Below are 27,524 nucleotides of genomic sequence, written 5' to 3' on the forward strand. Positions count from 1 at the left end.
CTGCACATGATTCTCCTTCTTCTACTGAGACATTCAAGAGCTAATTATATGCCATCCACTCCACATGATATGGAACTGACAGTTTCACTGCCTGCTTGCTTGGTAGGGGCATACTGTTAGGTTGGCAGCTGATGTCACTGTTAAAAGAGACAATATATATATTTCAGGTCAGTTGTGTGCAGCACCACATCAGAATTCAGGCATTCAGTGAACGACAAAAACAAGGATTACTGAAAAAGACAATGTGTCTATGTAGTACTGTACGTACATACATAGGGTGAGAGAGAGGGAGCAAGAGCCAGACGTATATTTTTTGCACACAAAACTCCCATTGAATTCACTGCAGAAGTGGGCCCTTAACACACTAGGATAGAGCCAAAATAGAATTAAGAAATAAAGCACCTTTTCCTTAATTCCTAGGGTAAAATTTTCAAAAGCACTTAATGTGCAAGCATTTAGAAGCCCAGCTCACATCTTATCCCTCAGAACAGTAGCTGAAGCATGCTTGAGAAGATAAAAAATGGAGACATACATTTCCACCAGCTTTCAAAATGTTTCCTGCCTTCTATGCTGAATTCATTGTGGCTATTCACCTACATCTTTGTATATGTATATAAACATACACATACACACATGTATATGCTCAGGAACATATTACCATTGCGGGCACTGGCAAAGTTCAAAGCTGTATTTGCTAAACAAAATCTGGCAGCAATATTTTCTAATGCTTTGTCATGTACATCTTCTGCCTCAATAATATGCAATTTCTAAGAATCAACTGAAAGGGAGATTATGTTCCACTGTACAATTAACTATAGCAGGATCAGGACATTATGTAAATAATAGTACTGTATTGCTAAAGGGTATTTTTTATTACTTATGACTTTGACATTTCTATAATAATAAGTACATCTTAAAAATTAGCCATGCATAAAACCCTAGTGACAGTGATACATTCTTCTGGCTGACATGCTCAAGCAGAGAAATATTTTTCTTTAAATTGTAATGGTGGAAAATATGTTTTTGGATTTGTGTAAAGAAGTTACATTATTAAAGTAAAATAAGCTATTTTAAAGAGCAAAAAGCATTCTTCTTTGCACTTTTTTTGGTTCACACTAGGAGGGCTGAATCTTCCCATCTGCTATGCTAGCTGTTACTACAGATGGTCATATTCTGTACATATTGTATGTTCATATAGAAGCTGAAATCAGTGCTATGTTAGGGTGGAAACTGACACAGAGTGTGCAGCAGAATGTTTAACTTCAGACATTGGAGAAATGTATTATTTTAATTTTTAAACACTCCATACCTTTCTAAGGGAGTTTTACAGCTCATAGAAGTGAGGCAATACCGGCTAAGACTACCGATAGTTTGAACAGGTGCTGAGAAAGCATTTCCCAAAGAGTCCTTCCTGAACTAGGATAGTCAAGACCCTTGACTTCTGTTGGAAAAAAAGAAAATGTTTCATTTGTTTTAATAAATCCAGCATGTTGGCACTGAAAAGATGTTAATGTTCAGCCAGCTAGTGCATGTTTTTTCTAAGGAGCCAGTGCTGTATGAGGTTTGAGAAGTCTTCCTGAAAGGTGCTACTCCCATTGACTGCAACAAAAGTAGAGGCACACAGGTCTCCAGCTGAATCAGACAGGAACCGTGACCTCCTCTGATTATTACAGAGCAATTGGCTGAGCAAATGAAGTTTGGACCTAGACCTGATTGAAGGCTAGTGTAGGATTTGGACTCTACCCTGAATCTGGACTGGAGTTTAGGTTAAGATGTATCAGCACCAAAGTCTCTCAAACTCTTCTTCTGAGATTTCTGCCACATCTAAAAACATGAGCAAGCCCAGTTTTGGGTCTCCGACCATAGATCCAGCTCAGCACCAAAGGTGAGGATTCAGAACTGGCTCTTTTCTCCCCTGCAAACCCCCCCTCCCCCCCCCCCAAATTAAAAAAGGGTTGGATGTGAGGTTCCATTTTTGGCCAATCTCTTGTATTATATAGCATCAAGTACATTCTTGGTGCTTAAATAAATGATGATTAGAGCTGGTCAGACAATGGAAAAATACCCCTCTCTTCTGGGTGAAACGGGTACTTTCCTGTTTCTAAAATTGCCAGATGTTTTGCTAACTCTGATAGCTGCAGTGCCTAGTTAAGGCTACAGAGGGCCATTGAGTGCTATTGGTTTCTGAACCCTCTTTCACAGGTAAAAATATTCAGTTTCCTTAAAGTTATTAGGTTCATCTGGACATGCTAGAAATCCTTTTGAGCCATGTGATCCTAACCCCATACACCACAAGCTCCTGGCTTAACCTTTTCCCAGCTGGTTGACTACAAATGATTAATTTCTGCTGGTTTCCCTTTTCCAACCTTCCAGTTTTCTAGTAAATGAATCAAAGCTAAGTGTTGTAATAGAGAGAATCACCATCTTACCTAATAGTAGTGTGCAAGGTGTACTGTGTTGTGGCAGTGGGAGTCATGCTGCAGGCAATGTGGAGAAGTTGCCAAAGGCATTCCATATTTCTTCTCTCTCTTCTCCCAAATCCATTACAGTCTTGTGTAATGTTTAAGTTCGGCAACTTGACATAGAGAAGTTGTGTCAGAACAGATACAGTGATTGCTCTTAATTCCTGCCTTTTTGATGCCAAGTCCCACATTACTCCTAAGTAGTGAACCATCTGACCTTATGACAATACTTCTTGTGTTATGAAAAGGTGCCACATCCATCCACGAGTGTAGAAAATGTATTTATATGAATTACCTTTAGATTGTTTGCTAAATTTCTAGAGAAACTTTAGATGCTACCATTTGTCTCTCTCTCTTTCTCTCTTTTTTTTTTTTTTTAACAGGTTTGTTTTGTGAATCTAGATGCGAACAAAGATGATTGCAGTGATGAGCACTTAAAACAGGTAACAAATTAGGAAAGGCCCTAATAACATACGTTCATGCTATTCACAAGAAGGTATGATGACAACTAGAGAGAGGTCCAAGCCATTTACCTAGGCCCACTTCTCTCTTGTCCCACCGCAAACTTTGCCAGGACTTTGAAACCCAAACATGGATCTAAATTTTACAAATGGATACACTTTTTAATATGGGCTGAATCAAAACACTGGATTTGAACCCGCACAAACATCAAGGTGTTTGAAATCCAGATTTGGCTCCAGTTCTACACGTGCAGATTTAGGCAACTCAAATGACAGCTACTAGAACTTTGTGATCTAAATTCACAATGACTATTTTGTAAGTGGACTTCCTGCTAAATTTCGGTTTTATTCGGTTTGTGCGTGTGTTGTAGTTGTAATTGTTTATCTTGACACTGCGGTACATAAAAATAATCTTATAGCTGCTTTCCCTCCTATCAAGCAAACCCTGAGGCCCTTTTACTCACTTCTTTAGGTTTTACTCAGCTCCTCAGTCTTATTCAGGCCAACTCCAGATTATTTCACTGGATGGGTTTCTGGATAGGGACTGGGTAAAAAAGATGTTTAAGGGCCTAGGGATTTGATTCATTGGATTTCTGTTTACTTAGTGAGCAGAAAACCAGGAAACCCTTTGGCAGTTCATAAAACCTGCTGGACATACAACTGAAAATGTGCATCCTCCTAAAATGCTACACTCACGTGGTTATGGGAAGAAGTCACATTTTAAAAGTGTGGCACAAAGTGAGCTTTTATTTAGGTCCACAGAATGGAAGCGTAAATCTTCCCTTACCATCTCCTTCTCCATCATCCCATACTGGCAGCAGAACTACATGACAAGTGAACTCCTGGGCAATGGCCCAGTGGCCATATTCAGGGTGTTCGTTGGTGAAACACTGGAATTGGTTTGCTAGGGCCATTTTAAGTTCAGTTGAAGACAGCCATATTGTTTTCCTAATTGCCTTTTGCCAGTTATTCACTACTAGCAGGAACTCTTTCTACAAGCAGTTCTCTATAGCCTCAGCTATCTATCGCTGGGAAAATTGAAACATCAAAAATATAGACAGCTTCCATAAGCAAATTGATTTGAGAAGCTTAATTTCATTGAATCCACAGAAGTCCTAGATTATTTCTTAATGAGGAGGGACCTTTTTAAAATTTATTTACAACTACGGTATTTTATTTTTAAAGAACTGATACTTTGTCAGGTCATGTGTACTGATTAATGAATAAGAGACCTTTGATAAAAGCCAGATCCTGGCACCTGCAGAAAAACCAAGTAATGAGCTTTATACAGCACTTCTTTGCAAGGGGCTAGAGTCAGAATCCTCTCCCACAAGCACAAATCACCATTGGAGACTCCCCACAGCTGCATGGGGTTTGACCCATAGGTCCACATAATAGTACATTTACTGGCCACGTTCTCAACCTGTCCCCAGGCCTCTCCTGTACAGTGGTACAGAGAAGAGGGTAGAACCCTGCTTTCCAATATTCCCCCCTCCCTGCATGGCCTCTCTACAGCCAGGATACCCCATGCAGCTGAAACATTCCAGGTCTGTTCCTTCAGAGGCCCTACCTACGTGGCCTTACGGCAGGCCACAGAATTTGGCCTTCTAGAAATAGAGTTATCTATACATAGTCTGAATATTTGTTAGGTATAAATAGAAACTAGTGTTTTTTCCTCTATGGTTAATGCACATTTTAAAGTATGTGACACCAAAATGAAGGTTTGCATATTATTTATCTGTCTCTAAAAGGGAGATTGGTGTCTCTGCATTTCTATGCATAAATTACAATGAGTTTGTCAAATCTACTTTAGACAGTATGGATTTAAACATCATGCTATTGCAGTGAAAATATTTAATAGAAGTATATAAAAGATCTTGGCATAACCATCAGGCACAAAAATGTTTATATAAGTTGCAGAGTGCCATATGTTACATATTGGTGCTGTCTGTTAGGATTTCAAATAATCCTTTTGTCACCTACAGAATATAGTCTATAGTCCTATAGAATACTTTACAAGGTTCTTGGTTACAAGTTTAGGAACTTTTTCCCCAGACCTTTCCTTTTGATTCCAAACAGGAAAAAATAAAGAGAAAGACATTTAAAATGTCATGGTTTTCCAACCTAAGTAATCTGATAAATGTGATAATTTAAGCAAGAGAAAATATAGAGAATAGAGAAAAAAGACTACAATAACAGGAAAATTATCATTAAAAAAAGACAAGAACATTTCTGTACTAGACTAAAAATGTCAAAATGAATTGAAACTGAATGTAAGTTTTATGTCAAATATAAATACTTAGTCATATCTACAGATTAGTGTACTGAGAAGTAGATTGTTCCCCATCACTGAATTAGGTTTGCCAAGCCAGACAGTTGTATTATGTCTAATTCAAATCACTGTAAGGAGAAATATCAGTACTGTAAGCTTATCATTTTGAAGATAAAAAAGGGAAATATGAAGTATTTTTAAATCATATTATAGTTAAAGCCTGGGACTGGATGCCAAGGGTTTGGGTTCTTTTCATGACTATGCCACTGACGTGCTGTGCTTGGTCATGTATAAAGTGAAGATAATAACGGTTACGTGCCTCAGAGAAGTATTGTGATGCTTAATTCCTTATTGTTCATACAGCATGTTGAGATCCTTATGTAAGCTCTTTGGGGCAGGGAGTCTTATTTTGTTCTGCATTTGTACCTAGCACCTAGCTAAGTATACCTTGCACCTAGCACAGTGGGGTCTTGATCTATCACAGAGGCTCCTAGGTGCTACCGCTATACAAATATAACAACAGGGCAAAATATCATCATCAATAGTCTCATCTGTGTTCAAATGTATTGTGCATCTATGTAAAACACATGCCAGATAGAAAGTTACTCTGTTTTTACATCACAAATAACAGGTTATGAAACCAAAGTATTTATAGAGTATCTTAAATCTAAGAAATGGATGTTTGATTCAAACTTCATATTAAATGAAGCATTGTAAATATAGATTTAAAACTAAATTAATTTCATAAGGCAAAATCCAGCAGATCTTTTTAAAACTCCCTTTGATTTCTTGCTAATTATAAGCCTGGGTAGGAATGGCAAGATTTGGCTCATACCAATAATTATTGAATCCTTTTGTATTTTACATATTAACACTGTATACTGTGTTCCCATTCACTCAGGAGCTTATTCATGGTCGAAAGGGCAAGAATTTTAATAGGCATAGGGACTGAACTGCTCTCTGATTGATCCCTAAGGTCGGCATGTCCTCGTTGTCTCTTTAGGCCAATGTAGGGACATTTGCACTGCCACTGCTGTGATTGTTCGGTCCATAAATTCAGGACTTACATTTTCAGTGCTGCCTGTTCTAGTTCTGTATGTTCTGAGAACTGAGCTCATTTTAAAATGCTTTTAAAAGGAATGCCTACAAGTGTCCTTTAAATGTTTATGGATGCAACAATGTAACTCTGACTGGGGTAGTGTCTGAACCACATTTTTCCTACTGCAGAGATTGATCAGTGTCTCTCCAACTCTCCCAAAACTTATCAGCTCTATGAATGTACAACCACCAAAAGAAAACGAAATAGTCCTGCTGAGCGGATTAACTTCAGGAAACCTTCAGACTGATTTTGAAGTTTCCCAGGTAGGAATTGTAAATGTATCTCTAGAAACACACCATAGCCATCAGGAACAATGTACGAAATCTGAAAGAAAAGATGCTGCAAGCACAGAGCCAAGTGCTAGCTTGAGAACCACACGGGTGTACACACACAAAAAGTGTAGCTGTTTAAACACCATTTGTGCAGCTACATAGTTAAAAAGCCCAAATTGGGAGTGAATTAGGGGCTGAGCTGAGATAGGAAGGGGTGACGCTAGGGATTAGCCTGTTCCCCTCCAGACCCTTTGGCTAGCTGGGTGAGAGTTAATACTGCAGTAAGCATATTACCTCACTCTCATTCAGTACCTCCAATAGCTACTATTGTGCATTCTCCAGAGACGGCAGCCATTCGTGGCATAGCTCAGTCAGGATCCCGCCTCCGGAGGCAGTGGGGACCAGAATGGCAGCATGGATAGGGCAGGATTTAATGTTGGAGGGGGGAGGACCATTAGGGCAGAGCTGCTGCAAATTCCATTGAAAGTAAGGTCTTGTTCCTTCCCACTGGCCAGCCTGCTTCAGCTATCCTCCCTGTCTACATCCCCGGTCATGCTAGCCTCATTATGCACCTTTGAAAGGAACTCATGATGGCACTTTTAACGTCCTTTGGGCTAAATTCAACATGGAATTCACTTATCTGTGGGCATATTTAATTAATGATCTCATTTATCCAGGAGTAAATCAGGAGCAACTTCCTTAAGTCCATGGAGTTTCACAGGTGTAAAACCTGTGTCAATAAGATTAAAATAAGGCCAAGTTATCTTCACTAACAATTAGCTGGAGGTTCCGTATGCTGCTGTGACATTAATTTGTGCACATAAATCTTCATGAAACTGGCCCTGTAGTATCTATTACAAAGATCTTTGCATTTTATGTCCTACTGATGTGCTGCTTTTTATAGAAAAAATTGGTTGGTTATTGTGTTTACTTGCTGTTTATACTGAATGGCTGCATTTAAAAAACAGAAATAAAGGCATGGTGCATTTTAAGAATCAAAGAACTCTATTTTGCCAGTAAGGAGTAATGTACAACCACACCACTTCATGGGAGCTCCAGGAGGCCCCAGAAAATCTGATATCTGTTTGGTGGCCTGTGAGTTTGGTGATCTCAATCCAGTCTTCAGTACCCCAGTAAACAAGTTTTCATATCACAAAAAACACAGCTAGCACCCTTGCAGGCCAGGACTGGAACACAAATGGAGGCTGACCTAAACTTCTCACCTGTGACGTCTCTCCAAGTCAGGATGAGGTGAGGTAGCACTGGCATCAGGAAGAATTGTGCTAATTCTCTTCTTGTTGTATTTGTCTAGCTAGAGAGAGGATTTCAGGGATGTCAGTCCTTTCACATGTATTAATTTCACAGACACACACTCCTCAGTGTCACTTTGGTTCTAGTCTGTTTCACTTCCTGACCCTTAAACACTAATGTAACACTGCAAATTGTTTACTGCAAATTTGCAGAGGAATGTTTATATCCAAATATACATCTGGTTTTAGTGATTTTTGTTGTGTAAATTTCGTGAAAATGTGTTATTGGGTTTCATGATTATAAAAAAATAAATACCCACAAATTTACATTTTTGATCTAAGCTGGCAACATCCTACTGAAATAAATTCTTTACTTTATATTTTTATATATTGAAGAAATATACATTTAATCTTATTTACTGTTTATGTTACATCATTAATTTGTATTTTTTTCATAGTACTCTTTGTACTAAAAAGAATTCAACAATAGCTTCTTAGCGACGAATATTGTCAAAGCCTGTCAATCTTTTGGTGCCCTCTTGGGTTCTAACAGATTTATTCCTGCAGTTTTTCCACTCAAACCGATTGTGTCACTAGAAGGGAAAAACGGACCAGTTAAGTGTGCAGTTACAGTCTAATACTAACCCCAAGACTTCTGCTCCGTTGTTCTTTAAAAGCACATAAAAGACACAGACCCAGCTCTGAAGAGGCCCAATCCGTCAATCAGATCTACCCAGGCTGACTCCTTCACTCCCATGAGGTCCAACTGAAGTCAAAAGTGAGAAAGGAAGCTTTTGCAGTTAAGACACTGGATGGAGATTTGAGAGCTGGTTTCAAGTTTTGGCTCCATCACAGACTCTATGTATGACCTTGGGCAGTCAGTTAGATCCAGAGCCTCAAAGGTATTTTGGCACATAACTCCCATTAGGCACCAAAATGCCTGTGAGGATCTGGCCCTTCATCTCTCCAGGCCTTAGTTCCCCATTGTAAAAGTGCTTAGCACAATGAGACCTCATTTGGGGCCCCTAGGTGCTACTATTATATAAATAAATACTATTATATAAATAATTAATTGTGGTGCTTTGCACAGTCAAAAGGCTAAGGGTGAAGGAGAGAGATACAAAGTAATACAATTTTAAAATATTGTATTTTAATATTATAATAGGCAAATAGCTCGTATCCCCAACTGCCCTGCAAACTAGTCATCCACAAGGCTGACTTCTTAGAAGCATCACAGTAGAAGTGGTCTTGAAGAATAAATTAGACCCACACAAACCATTCCTTAAATAGCTAAATAACAATCAGAAATGCATATATCTTAATAATGGAGAGGTTGGCTAACTTCGACATAGCCAAAGTCAAATAGAGAAGTATGTCATTAAAAAGAAAAGAAACTAAACTGAGGCTCCAGCTACACTGAGGGCGGCAAAGTCGCCGCTGTCCGATCGATTTCTCCGGATCGACTGATGGGTCAATGAAGATCCAGAAATCGACTTACTAAGACCACCTTCGCAAGTGGCGTAGCACTTCATTGACGGGAACGCAGTTCCCATCGGCGCAGTGCAGTGAAGACGGCGCGCAGAAGAGGAGCCCAGAAGTCGATGGGAGTTACGCAAGTTTTTTGCGTAGCTTGCGTAACTCCTGTCGACTGCCGCCGAATCCCGGAGGTAAGTGCAGACAGGGTTTAAGAGTAAGCAATTTGATAACTTAAAAAAAAAAGTCATGCTACAGCAGCGTGCTTTCTTGCACCTGATTTATGTAAAGCACTTTTGTAACTGAAAATGTCATTCCAAACAGTCTCATATTTGGCATAAATGTAAATGCACAGTATTTTGCAAACATCTAATCCACAAATTTTATTGCTTCTTTACAAAGGAATGTTCCTGATATAGTTATGTGGAAAAAGTTTAAGAAAATATTTTTTAATTTAGTAACTATTTGATATTATTTCTCCTCTAGTGTCCTTTGCTGGCGGATGTATGTTTGGTTCAGTGTGCAAGGGGAAACAGAAAAAACAGCATAGGCTGCATCATTTTTGAAATAAACAAGTTTCTGATTGGACTGGAGCTTGTGCAGGAGAGACAGCTGCAGATAGAAGCTAATGTCTTAAAGCCTGAGGATGATACAAACTGTTCAGTGTCCTCAATAGAAGAAGATTTTCTTACAGCATCTGAGCACCTCGAAGATGAGAATGAGGCTGATGAATATAAAAATGGTAAAAACAATGTAATTGACAATAATTTTGTTATTGTTCATACTGCAAAATACTTAGGGTAATGCTCATATATATTGCACTTGACATTAATTCATGCATAAATTTAATTGCAGTTTAGAAGAGGGATAATTAGAGAGAGAGAAATCATTTACATTTTTTAAAATCTTTGCTCAAGAGATAAGATACATGGTGTTTGTATGCTAATTGTACAGTACTACACACTTCTTTAATACAACCACCTTTTAGAAAATGACAGCTGATTATCTAAAAGCTAATGTATCATTTTTTCTTTTTACAGGTCATGAAAATTTACATGTCACAGGACCTGTGTCAGATATCAAAAAGCATAAAGGAAAGGGACTTGAGAACCTCCACTATAGGAAGACCAGGCTGCCATTTGCCCTTGACGACAACTGCTTTAATAAAGAAAACTTAGCTTCTGCTAAAATCTCTGCTTATTCAGAAGAAACATTGAATGTTGTGGCTGAAGACAATATCTTACAAACCGTGGATAACTCCATCCAGCAATTACAGTGGAAGAATGATTTAGCTGGAAGCATTAGGTCGTCCCCTAATACTAAGAGCCTGGAAAGGTCCCTTACAGGCGAGGTTGAAAATTCCGATCCAGTGTGCACTTCAGAAGATGTCTCTTTAACCAGAATGGCTAAGGAAGAACTAGCTTCTCAGTGTGACACCATAGCAAAACAAAACAGTAAGCTAGACACAGAAGAGCGTACAGGTGAAAGGAAACCTCATCCTCCTTTGCAAAATGAGCAAGTGACAACGGGTCAATATGCTACAAATTTAGCAGAGTCTGTTCTGCAAGATGCATTTATTAGATTGTCCCACTCTCAACCCACTTTTACCAAGGAGGCTGCTATTAGCATCTCTGTAGGAAACTCCTTAAATTCAACAACTTGTACAACAGAAGACATAACTTCCCGATCATGGAATGAACTTCCAAAAATTGTCATAGTACAAAGTCCAGATAGCTGTGAAAATACATCAGAATGGCCTGGGTCTGGCTTCCCAAATCTGTGCCATTGGTCTGAAGCAGAAAGTTCTGCTGAAATTTCAGATTACCTGCGGGAAGATAATTCCAAAGGACCCACCCAGAGTGCAGTGGAAGTAGCATTGGCTTGTGCAGCCACAGTTATTGGAACCATTTCAAGCCCTCACACTGCGGAAAGACTCAGAAGAGAACAGGAAGCCACAGATTCTAAAAGCAAAACAGTTGATAATGAAGAGCAACAGATAAAACCTTCACAAGTACTTGATGATTGTGCAGATACAGAATATTCATTTCCATCTGCTTTGTGCGGTATGACTCAAGTAGCAAGTGCTGTAGCAGTCTGTGGTCTTGGTGAAACAAAAGAAGATAAATACCCTGTAACCTCATGTGGACTCTTATCCGTGGCTGAGACTTCTGCAGCTATTACCCTTCATTGTAGTATAGCCATAGGAAGCAGCATGGAAAAGTTGAACGATAGCATTGCAGAGACGTTGCTCAAAGAGGCATCCATGATTTTGACAAAGCCCAATACATACAGAAATGTAGGGGACTTTATGGAATCCATAAATGAAAGAATTATTGAAACAGCAACAAGGCCCCGGATTTCACCTGTGGATGGAGTAATCAGTGATGAACTCGCACAAAACATATCAAATGTTATTCTGCGGCATTCTGTGGAAGAGGTTAGGAAGAAGAGACAGCTATACCCTGGTTCAGACAGTAACTCAGACTTCAGTACACACGACACGTTTATGGAGACTGCAAATGAACTGCTTTTCAATGTGATATATTTCACTTGCAAGAAGATGAGAGATATTGTACAGGTCGGTGAGTGTTCACCTCTCTTCTCCGAGGACACAGACACATGGAGGGTAGCAGAAACAGAAAAACAAATAACACAGACAACAGATACTGAAACATCGCAACAAGCCCCAGATCACTCCAACAATAAACCATTTAGTACCTCTTACACTGCTAATGCTGGCAAAGATCTTGCAAATGTGACAAATACAAAGAAAGATAAGGAGGAAGGAGTACCAAATACCAGGGAAAATGCCACACTGCATTCAGACCTACCATGTAGTGTCAGTGGGCATAACTCACTGGTAGGAAAAACATCCCCCAAGAAAAGATACCTGAAAAGAGCCACGAGAGATTGCTACAGATCCCCCTATCAAAGCAAGAAAGACCTCAGGTCTTTTTCAGACAGAGAAAACACACTTATAGTCAATGAATGCAGACATGGTGTTCAAGAGCAGTTATCTTCTGATGCCACTGTGAACACACAAAACCAGGCCAAACATAAGTGTGATGCTATGTTAAATAATGAAGTCCAAGTTAGTGTGTCTTTATTAGGTAATCACCTCTTGCTTCCTTCTCAGCCTTTGCTACAGGTAAAACATCCAACAGATAAATACTGTGTAACAGATTTTGCAGAAGAACTGGCAGAAACCGTGGTCTCTATGGCAACAGAGATAGCTGCCATTTGTCTTGAAAACTCCAATGGTAAGCAACCCTGGTTCTGTGCATGGAAAAGAGGAAATGAATATCTGGTGACCCAGAGTTTATCATGCAGAACCATAAAAAGGAAAAAGGAAACACATCCCAATGGCTCAGTTGTTAGGAAGCACAGACCACCTAGGCTTAGTGAGATCAAAAGGAAAACAGATGAGCATCCTGAACTAAAGAAAAGACTGATGAACAGAGTAGTGGATGAATCTATCAACCTTGAGGATACCCCAGAGTCTGTCAGTATCTTTGCAAATGAAGTGGCTGCTAAAATTATGAACCTAACTGAGCTATCCATGGTTGATAATGTCTGGCAGGGTCCAAACCATCCCAGAAACAGATTGCACTGTGAAAGATGGAACCGGGCCAAGGCATCCAGCTGTGAGAGCATACCAGAGGAGGATTCAGATTCCAAAAGGTCTGTAAATACTTTGGGCCCAATGAACATTTCAGGTCAGCCGGGAAGCCAAACTAGTTCTGTCTCTAAGCAGTCTAGTTGTGAAAGTATTACCGATGAATTTTCAAGATTTATGGTGAACCAGATGGAAAATGAAGGGAGAGAGTTTGATTTATTACTGGACTACTATGCAGGAAAAAATGCAAACAGCATTCTAACTTCTGCCTTGCAACAAGTAGCCAGGAAAAATGGCCACCTCAACGTAAGGCCAAGCTGCCCATCCAAACAGTCTAGCACAGAAAGCATCACAGAAGAGTTTTATAGGTATATGATAAGGGAAATAGAAAAGGAAAATAATGATAACACTTCTTCCATGAGGAATTCAAAGGACTGGAGTGGCAGCTTGTTACCATTTTCTCCACGAACACCTTATTGTTATAGACAATCCTCTATGCCTGACAGCAGATCATCAGGTTCCAGGCTAACAGTGAATGCACCAGTCAAAGCGAACTCATTAGATGGTTTTGCTCACAACAGCCACCGGGATTCCTTAAGTGTACAGCAAGTCAGCACCGTGTCTTCTTCCGGTCTTTGCAAGTCAGACTCATGCCTATACCAACGATGTAGGACTGACCAGATAACAGACATGCTGATTCATGAGACATGGGCAAATTCAATTGAATCTCTAATGCGTAAGAACAAGATTATAGGGGATGATGCTGAGGTTACAGATGCTGATGAATTCCCCAATGATTCCCCACTGCATGTAGAACAATATGCAAACAGACTGGCTGCAAATATTGTTGAAAGTGGGAAAACATTAATTGTCGTCCATCAAGAGTCCTTTGACTATACAAACAAGGAACATGTAACAGAAAGCAGATATCTCCCAAGTGTGACTCAAAGTCAGTCTAAACTCACAAGGGACATAATAAATTTAGATGGGAAAAAAGAGCAAATCACAAACGATGGATCCCTCCAGGGCAGCCATGTAGGCTCCTCTGCTTTCCTGAGGGAAGTGCCTGTGATTCAGATAGAAACTGATCAAAGAGAAGAGCTGAATAAAGACTTAGAGCCCTTAACTTCTAGCATAATCCCCTCTGGGGAAACTAAAGAGCCTCTAAACAAAGAAAAACCTCCAGAAGCATATTCTGGGAAGCACGTGGTTTCAAGTTCTGTAATAAATACCAGGTAAGTGACAGAAAAAAAGACAAGTCAAGACATTGTTTCTAACTTTAACAGTATACAATGGTTTCTGGGGGGTGTGGTGGGAGGAACCTACCCTTTTCAAATATATTGAAGATAAATTCCTGTTACAGCCCGCTAATGAAGGAAAAAATGAAATACATAACACGGTACTAATAATTTCCGAAAAAGACCCATGTTTACATTGACACTAATTACATAACGCAAGTGCGCTTCTAATACTATTGGACACATGGGGCTGAATTCTGGCTGTGAACTGTTTTATTCCTGAAAACCCAGGGTGGGAGGAAGTGAAAGACTTGAAATATTTCACCCTGGTTTGCACTGACCTCCAGACCCATAGAGTTGACATTGTCAATGTCGTCTATGCTTTGAGTCACAGACAAGGCCAGACCTAAGAATGTGTGTTTTAGCGTGGACCTCATTGAGTTACGTGATGCCACTCTGTCTTCTCTCCCATACCGATTAATCCTGCTGTGGCAAAAATCATCTTCACAGGTAACCATGTTGGCATGCACAGCTGGCTAACATCCAGTTTTAAACGAATATTGCTCTTGTAAAAGCAGACAGCAGAATTTGACCTTGAGTTGTCTGTTCTATTCATTCATATAACTAGTAATTGTGTGCCTGGAAAGGACAATTGGAGCCCTTGGAACTTGACATTCAGCTCTGTGATTACATCTGTAGGGATAGGTACCTTGACAAACCTTGGGCAGAAACAGTCCTCATTGAGCTGCAGCTCTTCATTAGTGAACTGAAAAACTTGGCTTGTTCGGTTCAAAGCAGCATGGTTTTCCCTCTGTTGAAGAATGCTAAATCTGCTACAGTCTCAGTTTAGGAAAAATAGGCCAAGATGACTTGTTCTCCTTAAAGAAGCCTGTTGTGAGTAAACTGATCTCTGACTTTCCTTAAAGGGGACAGTCACCCTGTGACAGTTCCGCTCTGTGTCACCTCCAAGGCCATGGATGTTTCTGTAGCACTGATACAATAACTCCTCAGAAGCTGTCCTGAGTGAGAGAGCAAGGCAGGAGCAGATGCCCAAACTGATGTTTCATCCTGCTCCAAAGAAAATTATTCCCTTTTGAGGCAGTGGAACTTCTGGGTGATCTTTCGCCCTCATCCCAAATGCCATAGGGGTTCTTCAGCCAGATCTACTGGTAATCTGGAAAGACTTTGGCACCAAAATAGATAAAGAGAACAAAGATCAAGAATGTTTTCCAGTAACCAAGCTAGAAAGCCAGAAAGCTACCAATTATAGTACCACTGTGTTTCACCTTCAGTTAATTGTAATTCAGTTCTTGCAGCCGTTTCATTAGCTCTTTTTTACGGTGCATTCATTTGAGGGCTCCTTTAGGATCCTTATAAAACAGATTCAGAACAGATACTATAGTTCCCATGGCAGTTCTCTTGAAGTTCAGTTCTGCTTGGAAAAGTGAGTCCTTAAGAATGACATTGTGCGAGTCCAATTAGTGATTCTTAGGAACTCCACATCGTGTGCATAGTTTCAGGTAAAAATATTTTTTTTCTAATCACCAGCACTCCCAGCTCAATTTGGGTTCTGAGAGTCAAGCTGTGTTCATTCCATTTCATGTATATTCACCAGAAAATAAAACTCCTGCATGCCTAATTAGTCCTACAGGGTCTGTATACGCTGTATTTGGGAACGAGCCTCCAAGTCTGGGTCCACAGACTCACTCTAGTGGGGCTCACACTAGAGCGCTAAAATACCTAACTGGATGCTGGAGTTTGGGCTCTCAAGTCCACCCTCCAGCCCCCAGCTTAAGCGACCATGCTCCAGCCAAGCTGCAAGGTCTACACAGCTATTTTTAGTGCACTTGCATGAGTCCTGCTAGCACAAGTCTGTGGACCCGAGCTCCAAGGCGCAGTCCCAGATGCAGTGTAGACATAACCACAGTGCCTTATGCAACCACCCAGTCTTCAATGGGGTTATGCTTATGCAAATGAGGGCCAAATCTTTGCCTTAAAATTGATCTGTTGATGCATGAACCAGACTACCCAGCTCACATTGCCTATGTTCTATTGGCACTGCAGTGCTATCAGGAATACAAGGAGTAAAAACTTGTGTAAAGTAAGGAGATATGACTGGATACACACATGGAGCAACTCTGTAAGGTGCTGCATTTCAAAGACATGTTTCAGAGTACAGCTGCACTTTGAGAATAAGGATCTGACACAATGTCCTTGGGAAATTTTTCCTCTTACTTTCTGTTGTGCCGGGTGCTGTCAATACACCTGTCCAACGAAAAGATATCTGGGTTTCAACTGTAGCCTAAAAAAATAGTTAGGAAAGCACTTTGTGATCCTTCATGATGAAAGGTGTTATCATTTATTTTATTTCCCCTTTTGATTTCCTATAAATAGATTCAGTGTTGCCTCAAAGGTTGAATGTTAGATTTTTGCGTTTTGAAATAGCCATGTTTTGATCAAAAGCTATTGAAAATTTGCTGGCTGAATTTGGGTTTTTTCAGCAAGACGTTTGCACTGTAAATAATTCAGAAATGTTTTAATTAAACATGAAGGAGAACTTGGGGGAGAAGTATGCTCAGAAGCTAGAATGTGTATGAGATGGCGTTGCACAAAGCATCTGTACGTGCAGTGTCAGACTGGAGAAGGAAAAAGAGTGCATGCATCACATAAGAACATATTCCTTTTCCAGTTAGAGGTCTTCTAAACATGTGAACAGTGCTTTTTATCATGCATGTGCAAACTTCTTTGTGGGGATTTTTATTTGACTCAGATGTGTATCTTGTTTTTATACTTTGTGATGTCTAACAAAAGAATATTTTTTTATAGTTGCACTTTACATAACACCGTTATGCAGCTGGAAATACAAAGAGGACAAGTGTCCTTAAAGTACTTACCAATAACAGGATTAATTAGTTTACATTTTCAAAGCACTGTACAAACATTAAGTGCTGTTCCATACAACTGCTAAGGATTATTGGTATGCTAAGGGCATACAAAGAGATGTATCCCTTTCCCCAGAGTACTGAAACAATTTGTATAGATGGGGTGTTGAGAGCCATTGAACTAAACTGTAAACGCTGTATAGGATGGAAACCACTTCAAGCCAGGGAATGCAGCAGCACCCCTAGTTCCAGCACCTATGCCTTTTCCTCAGGTGCTGCCAGGTATGGACTGTATCTCATACCCTTTTTCCTACCAGCCAAAGGACATATTTTTACATGTGTGGGTTTAAACATCCAATTATGTCATAATATAGGCCTATAATTTGACAGTTTTAACATTTGTGTGATGTGGCATTCCCAAAATAATGGCAAGGTTAATTTGTTTTGTTTTTATAGTAATAAAAAGACATTTTTAAAGAGAATCTTAGACCAGGTTTTTAACTGGATTTTGTGTCTAGATTCTGATCTCATGGCATTTTACACTGCTGAACATTACAATTCAATGGTTGACTTCAATGGACTTACCCTACATTTATACTGAATGGGAAAAGAATCACTCCTCACAAGTATCCCACTACAGCACAGCCAGAAATTGTCATACAAAACTTTAAGCAGACTAAATTGTCCTGCTGCTATTTGGCTCTTGGGAAATCAAGCTCTGCATTGCCTGTAGGTCAGAGACTCTAGTTTAAACTCCTACATTTTTCACTTACCCTATCAATAATGCCTTACTTTTCACCCTGCCAGTGTTGATACTAAAAGCAGACCAGATGCTGAACTCATGGTGGAAACAAAAGCAGCTGAAGACTTTCCAAACCCTCTCAACAGCAGCGATGAAAGCACAGGCAGCTGGTCCCAGCTAGTTAATGATGAGGACAATCCTGATGATACAAGTAGCTACCTGCAACTCAGTGAGAGATCCATGAGGTATCTGCATTCTATATGTGTTTGATGTATAGCAGGAACTAATCACCAAGCTAAATGTTTGATGATTGTGTGTCAGGAACATGAGAGATACTCAAGGTGTAATCAGAATGTGCAGAAATGGGACTAGCAACAGAATGTTGCAGTGCATGTTCTGGTTCTTAGCCAGGTCTTTGTATGCATTAGTAGCTAGAATCATACACAGAGAAAACTACCCAATCCCAAGCAACTGCATCATCCCCTACAATGAAAGTGCCATCTGACAAGCTAGTTACTGTAAACCATGAATTGTTTTATCTACTGCCACTTGCAGACATGCTTATTTGGCATCTTCTTGGGTCATTTACATTTTAGGATATTGTACAGAGCTCTCTGTTGATTGGGATGAATGCAGAGCCATTTTTGGGCCAAATTAGAGCCATTTTGTGACCGGGCCTGTATGGGGGCACAAGAAGTTTCTCCTTTCCCTAGAGTCCCTGGATAGGAAACAGCTTTGACGTAGCTACAGGGGGCAGAAGGTCTGGACTAGGCCAGCACCACTGGTGGGTGTTAGTGTTCTCTGCCCCCTCTAAACCCACACAGCTGACCAGCACAGGGAGAGTAAATTCTTAAAGGAGGACAGAGTTTCTGCTGTAGTGTGCCCTTGTCTAGGTTAACAGGTGCAATTGTGGCTGACCTGGCGTAATTTTTTCCTCGGATTGCCACAACAATGCCCCATCGTCTGTGACCCGCTCAAGGTCTGACCGTTTGTTTAAAAAAAAGTCATCTTGCCCTTAGAGTTTATATACTATGACTGCCCTCAGCTCTTTAAAGATTAACTATTTACTACAAGCTTTTCTCACACGAACTCTTAGATAAAACTAAACATTTTGCCAGTTACCCACATCACCATTGTGAAGACAAGGGGCAATGGAAAGATTCATTCTTGCAACATAACCAAAGAGAAGGCTTCCAAATATTATTGATCCCACTGAAAACAATGGCCCACACTGGCCAGGAAGATCAGACAGATTGCCACTGTACCTGTAGGTTCTATCAGATTCCCTGCAATGTTCAGACGGTATGATTTACTACACTGGGCTGGTATGGAGTTACCCAGAAGGTAAGTGGTGTGGTAGGCAGGCAGGCAGGCAGATACCTTGCCTTACCCCACTATGTTCAGAGGTATCTGAATCTCTGCAGGTGTAACCAGGACATCTCTAACTACTTGATAGTCATCCTGTATAAGAACTCATGCAGCTTGTTTATCTGTCAAAGGTTAGATGTTGGACTACAATTCCTCATACTACTGCACAAGTCATTCAAAAGACTGGGTCAGTAATTTTTTTGAGGTCAGAGCATCACGGGATGCATGACTCATCTAGAACCATTTTAAACGTGCCAGTATCCTTTTTCCTATGAATGATTTGTTGAGAAGAATTGGCGTAATATGCCCTGATTTTGTGTAACCTGGGTTCAAAGCAGTAACTCTGTATACCAGGGGGACGTCCCATTCACTTTTCCTTGCACCTTAATTAGACAATGTATGGTTCTGTGGTAGTGCAGATTGGCATTAATATTTAAACTTTTGCTTTGTCAGCAATGGCAACAGCAGTACCACTAGCAGTCTTGGCATTATGGACCTGGAAATTTATCAGGAAAACATGCCCTCTTCTCCTATGGTTAAGTAAGTAGTCACTAAAATGAAGTCTAATATATTTAGAAGTACTATTCCAATTTCAGCTGAAAATCATTTATATCATCCAAAATGTGCCAAACCCCTGCTTATCAGTGCTTCTGAGCTGCTGTTTACGCTGTCATTAGTCTTAGATAAATGCACATGCAGGTACCCTCTTATGCAGAGTGACAGTACTAGCCTATGGTTAGGCTGTTCCTGGTGGACATCACGAAGGAGATATATCCACCATGTGCTCTGTTTAAAGGTGGAATTAACTAAGTTATCTACTTCCCACTATGTGAACACTCCTCAAAAAATAACTTTTTCAAAGGCTTCTCTTAATAGCAGTTAAGAGCAGTACAGCAGAATCAATTAATTTAAGCCAAGGAAATAGAAATCGTAAGTTCTTTACAAGAAGCTGTATAATTTGGCCCAAGACACTCCTTACCTGCTGTTTCTGGGCCTGATTCTACCGAGCTTGCTCAAGAGCAGTAAATAAATAAATAAAGAGATGTGCAAGTACCTGCCTAAAGATTCTGGTACCCTGAAACATGGTATAACCTATGGATAAGTGGTAGAATGCAGTGGGATAATTGTAGAAACCAGGATACTGTACATCATGCAGAGAAGATAGGAACTTTGCAAAGTCACTGTGACCCCAGAAACTCCTCACAATCCACTAATGGATCACCACCCATTTTTTAAATCATTGAATATCTAGCTTCTCCTGCTAGCCAAAGATTCTGACCTTTTTGATATACATATAGGCCAATAATCTTTCTGTAGAATCATAAATATTCTGTCTCAGCTGTGGGCTAAGGATGATAGCCATAATAAAACATTTATACCTTTCTGCCAACACCATAGAGTGCTGACTACTGCCCACAGATACTTCAAGCTGACGCCTTTCACTTACATACACAGTGCCTGTTAAACTAAGTGTTCTCAGTCACTAACCAGCTGTTGGTCAATTTATCAGATGCCAGCCAATAAATTTGAGATTCTGTGAAGATTGAGGTCAGGAAAGGCAAGAAAAGTAAGGCAATCTGTAATTAGAAAAAGCACAGAACAGACATAGAACAGTTTGATATTGAAATAGAAGATCTAAGAAGATTTTTAATTATAGATGCATGCATGGTGTACATACACCAAGGGAACTGCCTCACACTCATGAAAAATCACACACACTGGACCCTGCCATTTCAACCTTTCCCCCATAAATGGCAGCAGCTACAAAAAATGCATATTATCCTCCTTCCATGTAACTTTGCCTTTTAAGATTGGGATTCCACAGTCTTTTGAGGGGGATATTAGTAGTTCCTCCAGCCAAATGCTACACATGCACAATTTCCCTTGATTAAATACCGGAAGGGATCCCATGTAAATCTATACAGTGCTTCCTATACCTCTGCAAATATCACTGCAAATATCAGGTGGCTGTAGCCTTATTACCAGATGTACAACTTTCAGCAATATGTACATTGGTGTGGATCTACTCCTCCAAAAGGCCGGGCAGGGAGCACAGGGTTCTGTGTTTTCCCCCTGCTGTCTAACAGGAAAGCATAGTGGTACATATGAAATGAGGACCTCTTGAAATTTTTGGAAGATATTAAAATAACCCAATTATCAAAACAGAGCTGATACATTAGAAAAATTACAGGCATTGAAGGGCTCTTGTTCATTATGGTTACATACGGCTGTGACAAGTATAAAAAGAAAGCAAGATTTAAGAAGATGCAGTATAGGTGGAACATTGTGAGATACACATATAGGAATGTAGTACATGGCCATATCACAAGACTTGCAGTTTCATACCATGATTACACAATGGCAACAATAAAGGTACATTGATCTTTATGACGTGTGCTGTACAAAGCGCTCTGCAAACAGTACGTCGTACTGTGATGATAACATTGGGCAGCACATACCCTGATTCGCATCTCTCCCCATATTGTTTAGCATTTTTGCAAAACAAATTCATCACCTCAACTCTAATAAAACAATGCTTTACACTGTTCCTAATATTACTAACAACGAGCTTTGTTGCTGTTTGTTTCTAAGTGAACTCATAGAAGACAAGGTTTTCCTTAAAGAACAGCCAGAAAACATAGAGGGTAAGTTGAACTATCAATTGTGACATAGAAATTTGACTTGATATAAGGCTTCTGACATTAATACACATAATTGCATAGTGATTACTTTTTCAGAAAGCGCTTCTGGGCTATCAGAAGGAACAGCCAATTGTCAAAAAGACCTACTGGTGATAAACTTTGACCTGGAGCCAGAGTGCCCAGATGCCGAGCTACGAACCACTCTTCAATGGATTGCTGCTTCTGAACTTGGAATACCAACCATCTATTTTCAGAAATCTCAGGAAAACAGAGTTGGAAAGGTAGTATTTGCAGTGTAGAGCATAACAGCAATTTACTTTAATCTGTGAATCTGTAAATCGAAAGTTTGTAATGACAACAGTTCTTCACTAGGGGGGGGTCTTCCAGCTGTTGTATATAGCTCAAAAGAATAATCATCACTTAAAATTAGACCTTCTCAAGCAGAGTACAGTATACACCGGTGAAACAGATTTCACCTACTCAAGTCAGCCTGCATTGCATGAAAGTGACAGCTGCATAAATCAGGTTAACAGTGTTAACAAAAAAAGATCCTTAATGAGGGTGTTCTTGGACAGTACCAACTGGTTACATGGAGCTTAACAAGCACCATGCAGGGTATTAGTCTCCACTTAGGTCCCATTTAAGCAAAATCCTGATCCCACTGACGTCAGTGAGAATAGGAGCAGAATTTGACAAGGGACATAAGTAGTGCATAAGACTGCACGGGCCCCAGACAGTGAGGTGAATTTCACTTCCAAAAAACGAAAGAAGGGTTTGTTTACCAGTGCACCACTTGGCATTTGGTCCCCTGACAGTGGCTCTACACCAACACTGAGCCTCCCCTATTCCGGGGCCATCCTGCTTCAGTGCCAGCAGATTAGAGCCACCTCAGATGTGACTGGGCTTGTGACTACTTGCCCAAAGGCCCAGGAGCCATTCCCACAGAGGGGAAGAGTTGGAGCAAAACTAGGTGCTGAGCAGATCTCTGTTTCCATGGCTACACACATTCAGAGGAATTCCCCTGTGGCCAGATCCACTGGTTTTATAGTCTTTTTGTGCTAGTGAAGCTGCAGTTCAGGGAAGACCTGGACCCTTTTATGTATTGTTTATTCTGCACAATGATTAGGGTTTTTTCAAGTCTTTTCAGACTTTTATAAAATCCATAGTGGCCTCGACCCCAAATATGGCTGCTTAATTTTAAGAATCAGCTTTCCACAAGGGTACCTACCCCCATTAAAACTGTGTGTTACCACCACAAATTGCTTCAGCATAAGCCAAGCAGTAACAAATCAGCATTTCCAGCGAAACCATATTTGCAATCACAGTTGTGTCATTTGAGAAATGAGGCTGACTGGAAGCTTTTGGGGGAGTTCAACAGAAATCATGAAATCCCACCAAGGAGGAGGATCAAAATGGTATGTGTGTGTGTGTGCAGGGTTGGGGCTTTATGTACTGATTAACCATCACTTTTGCCAGCCACGTTTGTGAAGGCATAACTATCTTCAGATGGAGAAGCAGACAGATTTCAAACCCTTTCAAGTTTCATTATGGTGTTTTTCCGAAGCACCAAGAGCAGAATGCAAATTCAAAATGGCCTCCAGCACTGTGGGCCCTCAGCTACATGGAGGCTGGTTCATACTCCAAGGACTTGCTTACTCCTTTTTCATGATAACCACAGGATGCCCTTTCAGACAGGTCATGGCTGCCAAAGACTATCGCTTTCCCAGGGGCAGTGTCAAAGATTCCATCCAACCACCAGGCTTACAGAAATGTCAGGGTATTTAAATTAATTAATGAAAGAAAAAAATATTACAGTCAGTATTTTGGTATTTTAAAATAATACCTACGGAAAGATTATTTTATGTAGCAGAGATATTGTTTGGTATTTCTTGAGAACATGCATTTGGGAATCATAACATAATTTAAAATGCATTCAGCAGCAACTGTCCAAATTGCATCTTATTTAAGAAGCAGCTGTCAGCTTTACCCATGTGCTTTTACAAAGTTAATTCAATTGCTAAAATGCACTAGAGAATAACGAAGTACATCCTGCCTACAAAACTGCTCTTGGAAATCACGTGCCTATTACATATAATTAAAATACATATTAAAAGTTTAGGACTCAGTTATGTAAATAGCAAACAGCTACACAAGCTGCAGATACACAATATTTTCTTGTGTGGTTTAAAACTGGAAGCTGTATAAAACGGAGCCTAATTAGTTATTGAGTGAGAAATTCAAGGAAATGAAAAGCATTGATTTTCATTTCCAAGCCAGAGAAAAGATAGACCAGATGCATGACATTATGAAGTCCATTACTAAAATAGCAAAGCACAAAAGTAGATACAATACAAAAGTGGATACAATGTAGGATTTTTTCCAGCTCTTTAAGACTATAAAATGAATGTAACCAAACAAGAATACTGCCTATGGTAATGACAGAGAAAAGTATTTTTCCTTCAAATCCAAGCTCTTGAAGTTGGCTCCCTGGGGTTGTACAAGATACAGTACCTATTATTTTGATAATGTGCTGTCAATATCATGGAAAGGTATAATTCTTTACCAAGATTAAAGATCTCACACTGCAGTAAACAGGAATAACTTCACTGATTACAGCAGAGTTGCTCTTGATTTACCTGGTGTCATTAAGCGCAGAAGCTGCCTTCATAGGTTATAGAATTTCAGAAATGAAATGCAAAGTTTCCCGATGTCCAAGGAGAAACATCTTTCAGATCCGTATTTTATAGACAGACAGAATCCGCAGCATATCACATTGCTATTGTGTGTGAGCAGTGCTTGAAACAGTGGCGATCTAGTCACTGACAGAGCTCAGTGATGTCATCAGACTCTGAAGTATGTATTTGCATGTATTTATTTAACAAAAGCTGGTTAAGAATACACACTGAATGAAACCCTAAATGTGCTATTTTTATCTAGTTTCTAGATGTTGTGCGTTTAGTTCACCAGAAGTCCTGGAAAGTGGGTGATATCTTTCATGCGGTGGTACAATACTGCAAGCTACATGAGGAAAGCCGGGAGAGGACACCTAGCCTCTTTGACTGGCTTCTTGAATTGGGATAAGAAACCTCTTAAATGTTCAGCATTTTCATTTTAATCCAGTTTAAGTGGCAGTGGTTTGTGTAATGCTCTAATTTTCAAACATCAATGCATAAAATGAGCAGAGATATAGAAACTCTGCAGACACAGTGCACATAGCTGTACACTGAGGAAAGTGATATCAAGGTGCACCGTATACTGTTATATCATGTGGGGGACCTTTGGCATATTGTGCTTTCGAATGTACTGTATTAGGAGAGGAAGGGTTTTTTGCCTTTGAAACGAATGGATAATATGAAGGATGGATGAAAAAAGGACATATTTCTGTAAGTAAATATTCTATTAATATCCTTTGATTAATTCAATAAACTGAAATGGAATTATGCACATTCAGTTTTTAAAACACTAATATTTGTACAGCTTAACTATTAGAACGCTAGTGTTTTTCAGCCAGCCAGCCAAATGAATGCTTAGGAGGATGTGCATCTTTAGGTAAATAATATAGATATATATATACACGCACACATATATAAGTATTTTTTAAAATCCTCACAGTGTCTAAAGGGGTAGAAGACTTTGAGCTATTAGACCTTTACAGGTAGATGATACAATAACAAGCTGCTGAAAATGGATTATTATTTCCTCATGTGAGACCATTTAATTCTTCTCTATAGCCTTTCACCATTCTTGTGTTCTTCTGGAGAAACTGAAATCCAGACTCTCAAATACTACTGCTTAAAAACATTCTGATTCCTTTCGATTTTAATCAGCGGCTGTGTGGGCCAGTGAATAATCAGAAAATAGGGGTTCTATCCCAGCTCTGACATGCTGTGTCACCTTGGGCAAGTCATGTCACCTCGGTGCCTCAGTTTCCCTATCAGTGAAAGGGGGTGATGACAGTTACTTTCTTATGTAAAGTACTTTAAGATCTATTAATAAAAAGCACTATATAAGAGCATATTGTTTAATTTTTAGTCTAATTAAATTGATTATTAAAAAGAAATATCAACTGACCATAGTCCTAACTGAAAAACTGATGGTATTGTCATACATGTGTATAAACTTTAATTTTGTTTTTGTTCCTTACAAGACTACAAAATGATTCGTAGGACCTGTAAGCACATGTTTGCCTTAGGGCTTAACTGCTCATTTTGGATAAATTTGTTTGGAATAAAAATGATAGTTCATATTATGACAATACCATTGATATAACTACAGTAGCCTGCTGTTGAGATGATCAGTTAGTATCATACACTTAATTATAAATTCTCTTAACTCTGCCAAAGAGATTAGTTTGAATTTAAAGAAAAAAAAGTTTATTGCAGCAAAGATCCTGTTGTTTGAATTTCACATATACTATGATTTGCTTCTTTGAAAACACAAACATTCAGTTGTTGTTTTCCCCTATACTAAATGGTGTAATAGAAATTCTACCTGTATGTCCCTGATAAAATGATATGAAAGAGATCATTTATTTTCCTTATACCAGTATATGCTTCTGTAATATTTCCTGAAATAATTATCCTTTTGCACTAAATATTTTTGAAAATTTTGAAATAGTTTTAAATGAATTATGAAAAAAGAGCCATACAATCAGTGTTACCACCATTAAATCCATATCCACCCTCTCACACTCGTTTGTTAACGAAAATCAGTGAATCAACATCTATATCTTTGTGATAAAAGTATGTGGCTAACCCTGCGTTTACAGTATACACAGAACAGTAAAGGTCACTTTATTGCCAATATAAAGGTCGATCTGCTATATATACACTAAATTTAACTGTACAGCCACTGGGCCTGTTCTTGAGAAGTGCTGAATCCCCACAGTTCCTACTGATGCCATTGGAAGTTGTAGGTACTCAGCATCTCTGAGAGATTGAATGTTTATAAAGTAATTATTGAGTATTACAGACTGAAAGTACTTTGTTTGCTCTAATAAATGGGGAAAGTATTTATTTTTAGACCAAATCCAGTTAGTTGTCAGTATACAAACTTTTGCCGTGCTAGAATAAATGTTTACTTATCCTACAAAGCACAACTATCATGACTGTAACAGTGTGATGAAGTTACTTCTGTACAGTAGTTCTTAATGTTGCAATCTAATCAGAAATAAATTTGTGTTATAGTATGTGTCCCCTTTGCCTTTCTAAAAAGTGGTGATGTGTTTTTAATGCATATTGGAAATGGACAAAATAACGGTGATACATTTTATTTGACCAACTAAATAATATTCATGACACAGTCATTGGGCCTTCCCAAACCTGCTTTTGCTGAATGTAATGTCTCACAAGCAGGCCTTACACCAAAGAAGGCAATGGAAGTTGAGGTCACTCATTGTCTCAAAGGCTCACACCCCTAGTTTTATTTATTTATGGTCTAATTTTCAGAAGTGCTAATACCTCTACCTCCCACTAACATCAGTGGGATTTGTAGCACCTCTGAAAATCAAGCCACTACTTGTATCTACTTGTAGCTCTGTTTTAAAAAGCTATGTAGTGGGTAATTAGATCTTAACAGCTCTCAGAAGCCAAACAGGGTCAGACTTGACAGTAAATTTATGTATAATTTTGTAACAGGATCAGATGCAGTAGGAAGTGAATCCGTAATAAACCAATATCCCTGCACAGTGTGAGAAGGCACTGTTCTGCCGGAGGTACTGTCCTACTGATAAAACATTAATTTGCCTA

At 39.4% G+C, this 27,524-nt stretch overlaps 1 protein-coding gene across 1 annotated transcript in view; it reads left to right on the forward strand.

The window, feature by feature from the left end:
* Positions 1-26,965, forward strand: part of SPHKAP (SPHK1 interactor, AKAP domain containing) — a 92,580-nt gene extending 65,615 nt beyond the window's left edge. The window contains exons 4-12 of the mRNA XM_067559391.1: positions 2,846-2,905; positions 6,423-6,557; positions 9,776-10,031; positions 10,330-14,140; positions 17,833-18,012; positions 19,589-19,675; positions 21,728-21,780; positions 21,874-22,058; positions 24,715-26,965. Coding sequence (XP_067415492.1) covers positions 2,846-2,905; positions 6,423-6,557; positions 9,776-10,031; positions 10,330-14,140; positions 17,833-18,012; positions 19,589-19,675; positions 21,728-21,780; positions 21,874-22,058; positions 24,715-24,858 — 4,911 coding nt within the window. The 3' untranslated portion in view covers positions 24,859-26,965. The remainder of the gene's footprint in view (positions 1-2,845; positions 2,906-6,422; positions 6,558-9,775; positions 10,032-10,329; positions 14,141-17,832; positions 18,013-19,588; positions 19,676-21,727; positions 21,781-21,873; positions 22,059-24,714) is intronic.
* The last annotated feature ends 559 nt before the right edge of the window (positions 26,966-27,524 follow it).

The sequence above is a fragment of the Emydura macquarii genome, unplaced genomic scaffold, assembly GCF_026122565.2.
Source record: "Emydura macquarii macquarii isolate MOO-44397 ecotype Brisbane River unplaced genomic scaffold, CSIRO-AGI_Emac_v2 contig_18, whole genome shotgun sequence".
Classification (NCBI taxonomy): Eukaryota; Metazoa; Chordata; order Testudines; family Chelidae; genus Emydura; species Emydura macquarii.